This window comes from Cynoglossus semilaevis, chromosome 13 (genome assembly GCF_000523025.1).
Source record: "Cynoglossus semilaevis isolate Cse_v1.0 chromosome 13, Cse_v1.0, whole genome shotgun sequence".
Taxonomy (NCBI): domain Eukaryota; kingdom Metazoa; phylum Chordata; class Actinopteri; order Pleuronectiformes; family Cynoglossidae; genus Cynoglossus; species Cynoglossus semilaevis.
In genome coordinates this window covers 707,448-720,466 of record NC_024319.1, presented here as the reverse complement: position 1 = coordinate 720,466, position 13,019 = coordinate 707,448, and the positions used below count along the sequence as shown (strand labels likewise).

The 13,019-nt window shown below is 42.5% G+C and overlaps 1 protein-coding gene across 1 annotated transcript in view; it reads left to right on the top strand.

Annotated features, from left to right (window-relative positions):
• The window catches only part of LOC103387881 (glutamate receptor ionotropic, kainate 3), a 78,164-nt gene that overhangs the window by 53,217 nt on the left and 11,928 nt on the right, over nucleotides 1-13,019 (top strand). The window contains exons 8-10 of the mRNA XM_025061449.1: nucleotides 448-561; nucleotides 5,391-5,594; nucleotides 11,326-11,613. Coding sequence (XP_024917217.1) covers nucleotides 448-561; nucleotides 5,391-5,594; nucleotides 11,326-11,613 — 606 coding nt within the window. The remainder of the gene's footprint in view (nucleotides 1-447; nucleotides 562-5,390; nucleotides 5,595-11,325; nucleotides 11,614-13,019) is intronic.

Here is a 13,019-nt window from a genome sequence, read left to right as displayed (position 1 = left end):
TTCAGGGGTAAAAAAAAAAAATCATCAAAAACATTTTTTTTTAAAACATCAAACTTTCACTGACCCTAATTTTTTTTTTATTCTACTACAAATGCTTTTATTTTGAAATATATATATATATAAAAACATTAAAAATATTATTAAAATAATTTCATGGTATTTTGATATATATATATTGACTTTATTATTTTCATGAAGTATAAAGAAGAATATCATTCTTTTCTTTGAAAAAAAATATCTGGATCGCGGACCCTGAGAAGGACCTTGGCCGCGCTGTAGGACAGGGAGCATGAATTAAATGATAAATATGTTAAAACCTCTCAGGATTGGCTGGACAGTTACTGACGTCGAGAATGAGTTCTGGTTCTTCACATTTGTTCTTTTTTAACCACGTGTTTCTGCTGCTTCGACCAAAAACATGTTTTGTTTTTTTTTTATCTCCCGCAGGTGGGGAAGTGGAGCGCGTCAGGAGGTCTTAACATCACGGAGATGCCGAAGCGAAAGGGCGTGAACATCACCGACTCCCTGGCGAATCGCTCGCTCGTCATCACCACCATCCTGGTACGTCTTCTGCTTTTCAAATCGGCCAAAAATCAAACTCGATTCTATTGTCCCGTGAACTTAACGTACCTCAACGTCCTGATGTGAACACGGCTAACGCGTGCTAAAATGTATCAGTTTAGAAAAACAGTCCAAGTCGAGGAATCGACCAACAAAAACAGTGAGGTTCCTGCGCTGAGCAGAGCAGACAGCCTCCAGTCTCACAGTGCCCCCGGTGTCCTACTCCTGCACTGCAGCAGAGTCATTAGCATACAGTGCTAAAAAAGTGGAGCTAACGCAACATGATTGGATGTTGCAGTTTGGTTACACGCTGGAGTGAAGTCAGTAGGAAAAAGTCGTAGCTACTGCAGCAGCAGCCGCTAGCAAGCGCTAGTTCATCAGAGACGCTAAAACGACAGTGAATTATAAGGTCACAGTTTTTTAAGTTTGCGTTATCATATACTGTACGTGTTTTAGAGACGTGTAAAAGTGTGTTAAATGGGAAGTTGTTGTATTTAAGTGTGTGAAGTTGTAAGTGCGGCTCAGGGAGAATATTCCTCACTGTTACACTAGCAATTAGCAGACAGATTCAAAGGCGGGCGTCCCAGCTGAGGTGTTTCCTCTTACCTTAATTTAAACTAATCTTCCCCCAACCAGCCTTTCTCTCTGCTCCAGTGCCTGGGAATCGAATTCTGAGGTGTAGCCCGGCAATCCTTTAAGTCAAAGGAGCATTTTATCTTCTACTTATTTTTTTTTTTTTTTGGTCTTTTCTCCAACATAAATTTGCTCTGTGTTCACTACACCACAGCCGCTGTACAACGCTAGGTTCTGTAGGCAACGCCACTAATTCAGCGTTTGGGCTGACATTAATGGTTCTGCCGTGCTCTTTACTGGACTTGCTAAAGCTTAAATGTATCACAGCAAATGGCTTCACGTTGACAGCCCGCGCTGCTGTGTGGAAATAATGCCGTCTCTTAATATCAGTGACTGTTAGCTACATCGTCAACAGGTGAATAATTTTACCTCAAACGTGCAGCTTCAGCCCTTTTTCAAGTGGCACACTGTATCTCACGTGTGCATCCATAAATTTCGCACCTAACTCGATTTCGCGGGGGCTCCTTATTTTTCAACAAGTCAGCTAAAAGCCGAGACGGACTATAAACACCTCGTGTTAGCTTAATTAGCCGCCGAGCTGCGATTGTGACAGCTCCACTTTTCACAGAACTCGGCGATGGCCTACTTTTGTCTGCTGCCACAGGGAGTAAAAGGAGCTGTCACTTCAGAAAATGACTAAAGATGTCAAGATGTAAAACAGCCATTTTTAAAACACTCGTCTCCCCGTGACTGATGTACGCCCAGAGACAGTTTGATAGGGTCGCTGGCATTAGGTGACATCATCAGTTCAGTAGAGTTCCTTTTTTTTTCTTTTATACTTTTAAGCAGTGCTTTAAAGCAGTTTTCCAAAAGTGAGGGGCGGGGCCCATTTAGGGGCGCACAAATGACTGCTTTCTAATGTTTTAATATAACTGGTGTATTTTTACATTTAACACCAGGACTGTTGTAGCTAACATTAGCTCTGGTGTCTGTACCAGGACTGCGGTAGCTAACCTTAGCTCTGGTGTCTGTACCAGGACTGTTGTAGCTAACATTAGCTCTGGTGTCTGTACCAGGACTGCGGTAGCTAACCTTAGCTCTGGTGTCTGTACCAGGACTGCGGTAGCTAACCTTAGCTCTGGTGTCTGTACCAGGACTGCGGTAGCTAACCTTAGCTCTGGTGTCTGTACCAGGACTGTTGTAGCTAACATTAGCTCTGGTGTCTGTACCAGGACTGTTGTAGCTAACGTTAGCTCTGCTAGCTGTACGGGTGTTTTCTGTTTCACTACGTTTGCTTTAAATACTTCATAAAGAAAAAATGTCCGTAACTATTCCACCCTACTGTATATAGCAATCTTAGAATGATATTGTTTGTCGCTCTGCTAGCATCACAACACATCGATCTTTTAGCTTCATCCTTTTATTTACTGAAGCCTCAAACAGAAAACGATGAGAACATCACGTGTTGTGTGACTGGTTTTATATTTGAAGAACTTTTAGAAACTGGTTAAGACCAGATGAGTCTCATTATGTCCTCGGCTGTTGTCATTTACATTGTTTTCGTCCTGAGTGTACACAGCCTGACACAATAAAAACCATCATTACTGTGTTTGGGCCGCGTTCATGACAGGTGAGGTCAGAGCAGGACGTAATTAACGCCCGGCCGGTTCTTCTTCCTCTCTGCTCCCTCTGTCTCTGAGCAGAGTTCACGGAACACGGATTTAATGGGCGTGGAGTCGAAGTGGTGCACGAAGACGAGGCAGTAACGTCAGAGCGGAGTAAATTACAGGCTGAGCTCTTCCTCTGTTTGGAGTCGAGTCGTCGAAGTTTTGGAAAAGATTACAATTTCCTTGATTCGCTCTTTCACCGGGAATTATTAGTGTGAGATGATAATAAAAGTGCAGCTCTTCTGCGTTGCTAAAGAGACTTTTGGGTCTCGAAGATCAATCTCTGCTCGTGGCGTAATGACACCGCATCAAACTGAGTCCAGTGATGCAGGAACGCGGCGTCTGACAGTTTTATAGAGATAACTCTGTCCCCCGCCGCTCCCCCCCCATCCCCTCCCCCCCCCCCCTCTCTGCTCCTCCGCACGCCCATGCTGCGCCTGCGAGCGTGGAGCCGAGAGTATAAACACATAAAATTCAAGTTCAAACTTTGGGGAATAGAAATAATCAGAAGGATGGAAACAGCTGGTAATTTTCTTTCACTTTAACGTTCAAACTTTTGATGAACTTAATTGGGCAACTTGAGCAAAGTTAGTTGCTGAGCATTTCCTCTGTAACTGCTCTGGCGTTAAGTATTTATGTACTTATTACTGATTTAAGACGCCAGACCCAGTTTCTTAATGACGAACAATCGCAGATGTTTGGTTTCGTTATCTGTTTTGGAATCATTTAGTTTGGGTCTACACTAGGGGGCGCCACCGGTAGGTTGATGATGGATGGTTGCGTTGGGGGAGTTGTCAAATAACTCAAATAATTCAAATTTAGAATCCGATGATCACTGATCGCAGCTGTTGATTAATCGCAAATAATCTTAGTGAGTATGATTAATCGGGATTAATCCAGATTATTCAATATTTTTAATATTTCTTCAGACTCGTTTAGAGCCTCAATCAACAAGAACAAAATAGGCAAATAATTTTAATCTGTCTTGTTCAGCACATTATGGATATAAAAAATAATGTAATTAAATAATTTTAATTCAGAAATTACAAAAACATTGACATCATATTTCGGGTTTTTTACTTTCTACTCATTATTAGAATTTTTTCAGTCTAAACATTTATTGTCAGATTTTTTTTTTTTTTTTGAGGCTCAATAACAAAATAAATGAATAAAATTGAACAGCGTTTGTCGGTGTGTACAGGACGCGGCGCCGTGTCATTGTTGCTGCTGCCACTTCCACTCACTTTGTCTCTTTAATAAAACAATTCCCAGAGGAACCGATGGAGCTTTGAAGGTTCATTTTCTCTTTGATTCCACAGTTTAAGACGAGAAAAGGCACAGAGTCACCTTCACGCCCCAATCAATTACTCCATTTCCGAGGCCCGTTTGTAAATCATACGTCTGCCTCCTGCACAAGCAGTAAATCCTAATGCAGACTTTGCGTAAGTGGAGCGACATGTTTGGAAATGCACGGCGGGATAAGCAGCTCGGAGGAAATGGTCGACGCCCCAGAGTAATACTGACAGTGAACTGACGGTGGCAGCGTTGGGGCCGTGTTAAAGTTTGATCATATTGATATTAATGATCACTAAAGAGCGCTAGCTACCTCGTCGTAACCCAGAGCTAATTTGAAGTCGATGCACAGCAGTGTTGTAAAATATGCTACAAGAAGCTAAGTGTTTCGACAAACAATATTAACTATTAAAATGTAGTACCACCTGCGATAAGTAGATGGCAGTAGAGTACACAACTGCACTGTTTGCTGAATATTATCAATAAATAATAAAATACATGATGGCGTATGTCTTATTATCATAGAAAATAACTGTTATCAATGTATATATCGACGATATGCGATTAATTAAATTATGTGCAAATGAATTATATATGTATATATATTTACGGTCTATACGTCGAGTATAATTTGCACCACTGCCCTCTAGTGGTTGTCAGGCTGAAAATAACAAACTAAATAAACTAATAAATTTTCAGTGGTACAGGAGTAGCAGATACTGGTACACAAGCCTAGAGTGCCCTCTAGTGGCTGTCAGTGAAATTATACAATTTTATACATATATAAGTCGCATCTAAGTCGCATAAGTCACAAACCTAGCCAAAGGATGAAAAAAAGTGTGACTTATAGAAACGGTACTTTACTTGCTAACTGCTCTGCTGTTTTTTCGGTGGTTGGACTCCAAAGGTCTGACTTCACTCTCACCTCGGCCTCCTTTCATATTTGAACAGTGCCTGCAGTCGCACTCGGAGCTGGATTCTGCTGTCACTGCCTGTTAGCCCAAAGAATAAAAAAAAGTGCGACTTATAGAAACGGTACCTTACTTGCTAACTGCTCTGCTGTTTTTTCGGTGGTTGGACTCCAAAGGTCTGACTTCACTCTCACCTCGGCCTCCTTTCATATTTGAACAGTGCCTGCAGTCGCACTCGGAGCTGGATTCTGCTGTCACTGCCTGTTAGCGGCTACAGCGGTTCATCAGCTCCGATCACTTTGCTTCAATTAGGTGGATGTGCTGAAACAAATTGAAAACGCTGACCTCGCCCATGCTTTTCATTTCTTCCTTTGGATCTGTGCAGGAGGAGCCATATGTCATGCTTAAGAAGTCTGACAGGGCGCTGGTCGGGAACGACCGCTTCGAGGGATTCTGCATCGACTTGCTGAAAGAGCTCTCCAACGTCCTGGGCTTCACCTACGAGATCCATCTGGCTCCGGATGGAAAGTACGGCTTTCAGGACGACAAGGGCCAATGGAACGGCATGATCAAGGAGCTCATCGAACACGTGAGTGCTGCCACCTGCTGTCGGCCTCTCTCTGTCTGTCTCTCTGTCTGTCTGCCTCCTGAACGGAATAGTTTGGACATGCGTGGAGTCCTTAAATGGTTGTTGGCGGAGCCAAGTGGAGGTTTTTGGCGCGGCACATTTTCAAGTGCGTTACAAGAGCTGCAGTTGGATTGTTGGAAAAAAAAATTCATCTCTGTTCATCAAACTTTCTGAGTTTGTGACTCAGTGCATCCTGTTGTTCTTCTTCTGGCCCGCAGATGATGTTCAGGTGCATTACTGCCACCTCCTGGCCTGGAGTGTGTGCATCAATGTTACTGGTGTGCAATTTGATCCATTATTAGTTGAATGCTTATTATTATATAATAATTCTATATATATTAAATTAACATCTTAAACCGTGTCTCATATTAGAGGATACTGTATGTAGAGAAATAGTTTTGTTATTTTTATTATTAAATTTATTTAATTTGTTCTAGACCAGATCTGGGTGTGGTACAGCCCGTGGGCCACATCTGACCATCTGACTCACTGGGACCAGCCAACGTGAGACCATTGTTAATATAAAAGTCAAAATAATGTGGAACAACGACACAGATTACGTCGTAATATGTGTATAAAATTAAAGCTGCAGGGCTTTTATTTTGAAATCCTGAGTTAATATCAGTTCTTAGATCTTTTTGACTCGTCCTCAAACCGTCCAAACCTGTGTTCACCATTTGACCTTTTTTATTTATTTCTTTTTTTTTTATATACTTTTCGTTATTTTACAACAATCATCTCAACCCAGAGACACACGTCCAGCCACTTCCTGTGAACGTCCTCCGCGTGGACAGTGATATTGTTGTGATTGAGCACAAGTCGGTGACAGACTGCAAAGCTGTCAGTTACATTTATAGCACGGTGATGTCAAGGTTGCCTAAATGTGACAACTGTGTTGATGTCGGACAGTGAGACGAACCATCGTCGTCCGGAGGGAAACCAGCCGACCCCTGCTGGCTAACAGGAAATTAACTAAAAAATAAATAAAAATTAAAAAATATATTTTTTAATAATAACCATCGTCGGCCGGAGGGAAACCAGCCGACCCCTGCTGGCTAACAGGAAATTAACTAAAAAATAAATAAAAATTAAAAAATATATTTTTTAATAATAAAATGTTTAAAAATTTAATATAGTTAAAAAAAATGTAAATAAAATATAAAATAGTCAGAATTAATGATTGCATTAAATCAATTGCTGCCAATTCCCTGCGGCCGTTCCTGAGTGTCCCCCGTCGATGTCCTCTCTTTGTCCTCGGCCCCCGTCAGGTCAGCACTGCACTCAGCTGAAAACTTGTAATAGTTTAAGTGGCATTTAGTGCAAGTGATGGTATGGGACGGGGGTGGGGGGTGGGGGGGGGGGGGGGGGGGGGGGGGAGGGGGGCTCCCACGGCAGCACTTTACACCGACGTCGCAGCTCTTTGTCGGATCCATGTTGATAACAATGGCCCTGAGGGGGAACAAATGGATCAGTGGAGGCAGAGGAGGACGTTGGCACGGAGCGGGGACGCACCGGTCCGTCGTTACACACACACACACACACACACACTCGTCTGTTCTTTGGTTTTACAGCGAGGCAGTGCAGGTGTTCATTAGGCCGTTGATTATCTCTGACGGAGACGGAGAAAAAACCAGGACCGGGAGTCGAGGCGACGCACGGGTTTTTGAAGAATTTATAGGAGAAGCATGTGGTGAGCTGGACGTCTGCACTCACCTCAGAAGTGGAGCACCTGCTCTGACATGTAGAGAGAGAGAGTGTGTGTGTGTGTGTGTGTGTTTGTGTTTTCTGTTTGGTTGAAAGATTATTAGAATGAGGACGTTTGAAAGCAGTCGACCGTGAGACGTTGATTTGAAGAGTTTTTATTTATAAACCCAACGGTTTCCAAGTTTAGGGTGGTTCAGTTTGTGAAGCACTTCATAGATGATTAGATCGGTCGGACTGAAGGATGGATTATGGATGGATATCATCCGTTCAAGGATTGTTGTAGCTAACCTTTAGCTGTCACGTCCAGACGCCACATTAATCAAACCGTGCGTAGAAAAGGTTCTAAATTCTGTCGCACGCATGAAATTAGGACCAAAAAAAAAAATCACGCACACGAGTAAATAATGAGTGAAGATGAATCACATCTTTATGTCAATACCATGTGCTTGGTTAGGGCTAGGGTACAGGTCAGAAGCGCCTCCAAGTGACCATATATGGTAACAACAATCCCATTGAGAATGAAGGAATTTATTGTTTTCCATTCATTGAACTTGTGGTAAAGAAGATGCAGTACAGGAGTTTGACCACAAGTCTGTCAGTGACATCGAAAACTCTCCTAAAAAATAAAAAAATATGCGTCCCGTTGAGCTAAAAAGCGACGTTACCGTATTAACGTGAGAAATCAAAAATTTACAGTAATTTTTTAACCTGTTTTCACTAAAATAAACAGGTTGAAGTTCCAGTCATTTCTGTGATCGTAGTTAAATATAAATGTTTGCAAAATACAGTAAAATCAAGAAGGCAGTTTTACTAAAATCTACACAATCGCTCGGTTTTCCTCCTTCTTCTGAAGCAACGCTAGCATTCTATCACACGTTGCTAAAATCGGCAGAGTCAACGTATGGAAAATGTTTCAAAACAATACGATGAAAAAAATGATTTCCGCCGTGAAGACGTGAAATCATTTTCAACATGGTTGGACTGACACCGGGATGAGGAGAACCACGTTAGCGTCATCAGTTAGCGTCGTCAGTTAGCGGCAGCTGTTAGCCTTCGTCACAGAAACAAACCTGCGTGTTTTTTTTCTTTATGATGAGGTGTGAATGATACCACCGGCCGTTTTTTTTTTGTTTCCCGTTGAAGCTGCTGTTCCTTAATGAGGACCCGCGTCGGTGCCAGGCGCTGGGGTTCAGTGTTGCGTAACAAACGCGGCCCTGTCTCTGTCTCTGCCTCCGTTAGTCACAAAGGTTGCTGCTCTGCCAAAGGGCATTGTTTGGAAGGTGCTAAATGATGCAACAGACCTTGTTAAACTTGATTTAGTAACAATAGACGATCACTTTAATTATGCCGTGATGCAAATGTTAATAGCGTGCTTAGCACATCATTTGTTTCTGTCATGGCAATTTATCTTAGCTTCGACGGAAAAGTTATAGCAGGAGCGCATCCTCCTGCAGAGATTTACACAGACAGATGGTTGGCCACGTTTGGTCCTGAATCAAAATCCACTGTTTTTTTTTTCCCGTCTTTCTCCTGGATGAGGAGAAAAGGACCGCGATCATTAATCAGATATAAAGATATATTAAATAATTGAAGCCCAAACATGTCAGTGTTTCAGCTCTCTGGTTCTGAGTTCATTTTTAATTGATTTTTTTTTTTTTTACATCATTATTTGTTTTTTTTTTTTTACTTCATTTGATGTGAGTTTTTTTTTTTTAGTTTTCTCTCATTTTAATATTCTGAAGTTTGTTGATGGTTTTCTTTCTCTAAACCAGAGGCGTCAAACACGTTTTGGTTCAGATTTGGTTTAGATGTCAATGTGGGTCGGACCAGTACTAGCATAACATAATTAAATATAAATAACAAACTGTCTTTTTCTTCCTTGTTTACAATATCATTTTACAAAAACATTTCCTGAATTGTTATTATTTTCAAATTTCAACAAGCGGGCCAGATTGAAACCCCAAGTGGGCCGGTTTTGGCCCACGGGCCACATGTTTGTCAGTTCAGACTGGTGTCTGTGTCTCCAACAGCTGTGACCAGTTTTATCACCATGTCTTTGTCCAGTTCAGCTGTGACCTTTGATTTATTTCACCCTAGTAAACAAAGTATTTTCAGATCAGAGCAAACGTCACATTTTTTAACCAAACCTGAAGGACAGATTTATTTGTTTTTTGCTGTTGTTGAAACGACTGGAAGAACATTTTTAAGGAACTGCATTTCAGTCTTTAGACAAAGAAGCCTGTAGGAAAAGAGTGTATGACAGGACAGCATCAGCAGCAGCAGCAGCAGCATCAGCAGCGTTCTTTTTGAGTCCGTGGTCCAACATCTGGACGGTCGGTCTTTCGTCGGTCTTCCTGACGGTCTTTCGTCGGTCTTCCTGACGGTCCAGCTGAGAAGCAGGGTGGTTCAAAGCTGCGGCTGGCAGCCCACAACAGAGGGAGCCGTTTGTGATGTTTGCAAATTTGAACAGATCCAAGAGCAGAGGCGGCGCCGTGCGCTCTGATTTAGCCGTTTACCAGGTGTGAACGCCGCGGTGCCGACCACAGGTGCACGCGGTGAACGACACACAAAGTTAGATTTCATCTTTATTTTCCTATTTTGATCTTTGTTTACGGTGGTTATCAACCAATCAGCCGGAGGGAAAGTGAGTTTGTTGTGAAAGGCCTCCAGGCACAGGAGTGAGAGAGGAGTTCGTCTGAAATTTGTTTGAAGGAATTTAGAGTTTCACGCTTGAACTTTTTACAGTCAGACAGCGCGGGTTTGGAAGCGTTGATATCTGAGGTTTCTGGTTATAAAAATGATCAAAAATAATTCTGTGTCATTCGTCTGTGGAAACAATGACAACAGTAGTGGAGCCAATCATTCGTTCTCATTTGAGCGAGTTGGTTAACCTTAAGTTAAGCTTTAGTGCCCCCTATGGGAGGCACGTTTCACACTTTGAAAATAAACGCTATAATCTATTACTATTTAAATCTATAAAACCAGTAACCAAGTATTTATGTGTCAGTATTTGTGTATTTACTGTATATACGTATCACTACAGTACCTGTTAGTCTTATCTGTTTGTATAAAGTACCAGTACTTCCCTGGTGACAGGTACATTTCCGCGCCCTGTAGTTTTACACCTTCTGGTTTGGCTTAGTTTCATAGGCTAAGAAACAGTTTGTTGTGACCTGCGGGGGGCAGCAGCAGTGTGAACAGGTCCTGCTCCTCTGCCTTATTCAGTATGTAGGGAGTAAAGAAAGCCTTCCTCCGTGAGCTGTCTCTTTTTCTCCGACAAAAAAAAAGGAAAGTATCCAAGCGTGAAGTGAGCAGCTGGTCTCATTAACCTCCTGTCCAGACGTGGTGTGTGTGGGGGGGGGTTGGGGGGGGGTCGCAGGGAGTCGTCAGGATGAGTAGTGATTTCCTGATCCTGCAGTATTTGGGTTAAAGGAGTTGAATTTCTGCAACATGGCTGACTACGAATGTCCACTGCCCACGGTTTTATTTTGTTTAGATTTAAAAACTGTACAGTTCTGGTACAGACACCAGAGCTAACCTTAGCTACAACAGTCCTGGTAAAGACACCAGAGCTAACGTTAGCTACAACAATCCTGGGACAGACACCAGAGCTAATGTTAGCCACCACAATCCTGGTACAGACACTAGAGCTAACGTTAGCTACAACAATCCTGGTACAGACACTAGAGCTAACGTTAGCTACAACAATCCTGGTACAGACACTAGAGCTAACGTTAGCTACATCAGTCCTGGTACAGCCACCAGAGCTAACGTTAGCTACATCAGTCCTGGTACAGCCACCAGAGCTAACGTTAGCTACATCAGTCCTGGTACAGCCACCAGAGCTAACGTTAGCTACGATAGTTCTTAATTTTGACGTCCCACCTTTGAAAAACCTTGCTGCTAGCTTGGCTAACTGGAAAAGAAACAACCGATTTGGAAATGGTTGACTCGTAATAATAACATTTTTTTGGTGTCCTCTCCACAGAGAGCTGATCTGGCCGTGGCTCCTCTCACCATCACCTACATGCGTGAGAAGGTGATCGACTTCACCAAGCCTTTCCTCAACACCGGTATCAGCATCCTGTACCGCAAACCAAACACCACCAACAGCGGCTTCTTCTCCTTCCTGAACCCCATGACGCCCGACATCTGGGTCTACATCCTCCTGGCCTACCTCGGCGTTAGCTGTGTCCTCTTTGTCATTGCCAGGTGGGGGCACAATTCATCTGCTATTCTCGCCGCCGCACGTCCGTGTACTAATCTGTGGGGCCCTTGAATAGACGTGATAATTTACTCTTCCATCTCTGCAATCTGAGTTTTGGGGACTTCAGCCAGTTTATCAAACTCCACTGGCTGCCAAGTAGTGATCAAGCAGATTTGTGGGCATGGACGTGCTGCGACCCAGCTGTAGGGGGGGGGGGGATACACACATATATACACACAGATACTGGTCTGTCTATGTGGGGTCTTGTCTTAACTATCACAAATATCCCCATCTAAATTTGAACACTAATGTTAGCCTAATGCTAACCCAAACTCCAGCTGTAATGTTGAATTTTAATATTTCATATTTCAGTAGCATTTTTACAAAACGGTCCCCAGAAGTAGCTACAACAGGAACGCACACAAACACATATACTGGTTTTTATGTTTAGTGAGCTCGTCACATAGACTAATCTTAGTCTAATCTAATCTTAATTTTTACCCTAATTCTCGTCCTGACTTGTCCCCACAAGGACACTTTTTTTTAAACTGTCCCCACAAGTACAGCTATACCAGAATCACACACACACACACACACAAACTAGTCCTAATCCTGAAAGTACCATCGCACTCAAAGATAATTAGTACTGATTAACAGTGTATTTTTCTACTGTAGTACTGTATGTCCCCACAAGTAGCTAAAACAGGAATACACATACACAGCTGAGCCTCAGAATAAAGTAGTACTTCAGTAGTATACGACCGTCTGAGTGATGATGATGATGATGATGATGATGGTGATGATGATGATGATGATGATGAGATATCGCAGTTGTCTTTGTTATGTAAAAAAAATGGCGCTCAGTTTGTTTTAGTTAAATGAATATTTTTGTCTCCGTCAACATCAACACCAAAAAACAAAACACACTCACCTAATTTGAAACTCCGTGTTTCGACACAATTCAGATGAAGTCTTTTTTTTTTGTCCGATGAATTTGATGAACATCCTGTTACGACCATTGACAGCGTTTCCTGCTGCCTCTCATTGGAGGTTCTTTTGGAGAGCGTACAGCTGCACTGCTCAATTTTCTTCTCCTTGTTGTTGGAACCACCCCCCTACCCCCCATCAGGGGGAGTGTGGGGGGGGGGTGTGTGGGGGGGTAAGTACAAAACCTCTCAAATGATAGCATCTGTTTTTCAATGGACGACTACGACGATGAGTAGCTACGATGTCTCCACATGGAAGAAGACATCATAACCACAAAAAAAAAAACTGAGCGCGCTCTCTTTTTTCACCACTTGAGGTCCAAATACTTATAGACTTGATTTGAATATCTGACTGGAGCTGATGGTACGTACTGAAATACTCGGTACTGTAGTTATCTTCTCTGGTCGTCCAGTCTCCAGAAAGCAAATCAAAATTGCGTAAAGTCCAATATTATCGCGATAATATCGGCCGACCGAAATTATCGACCG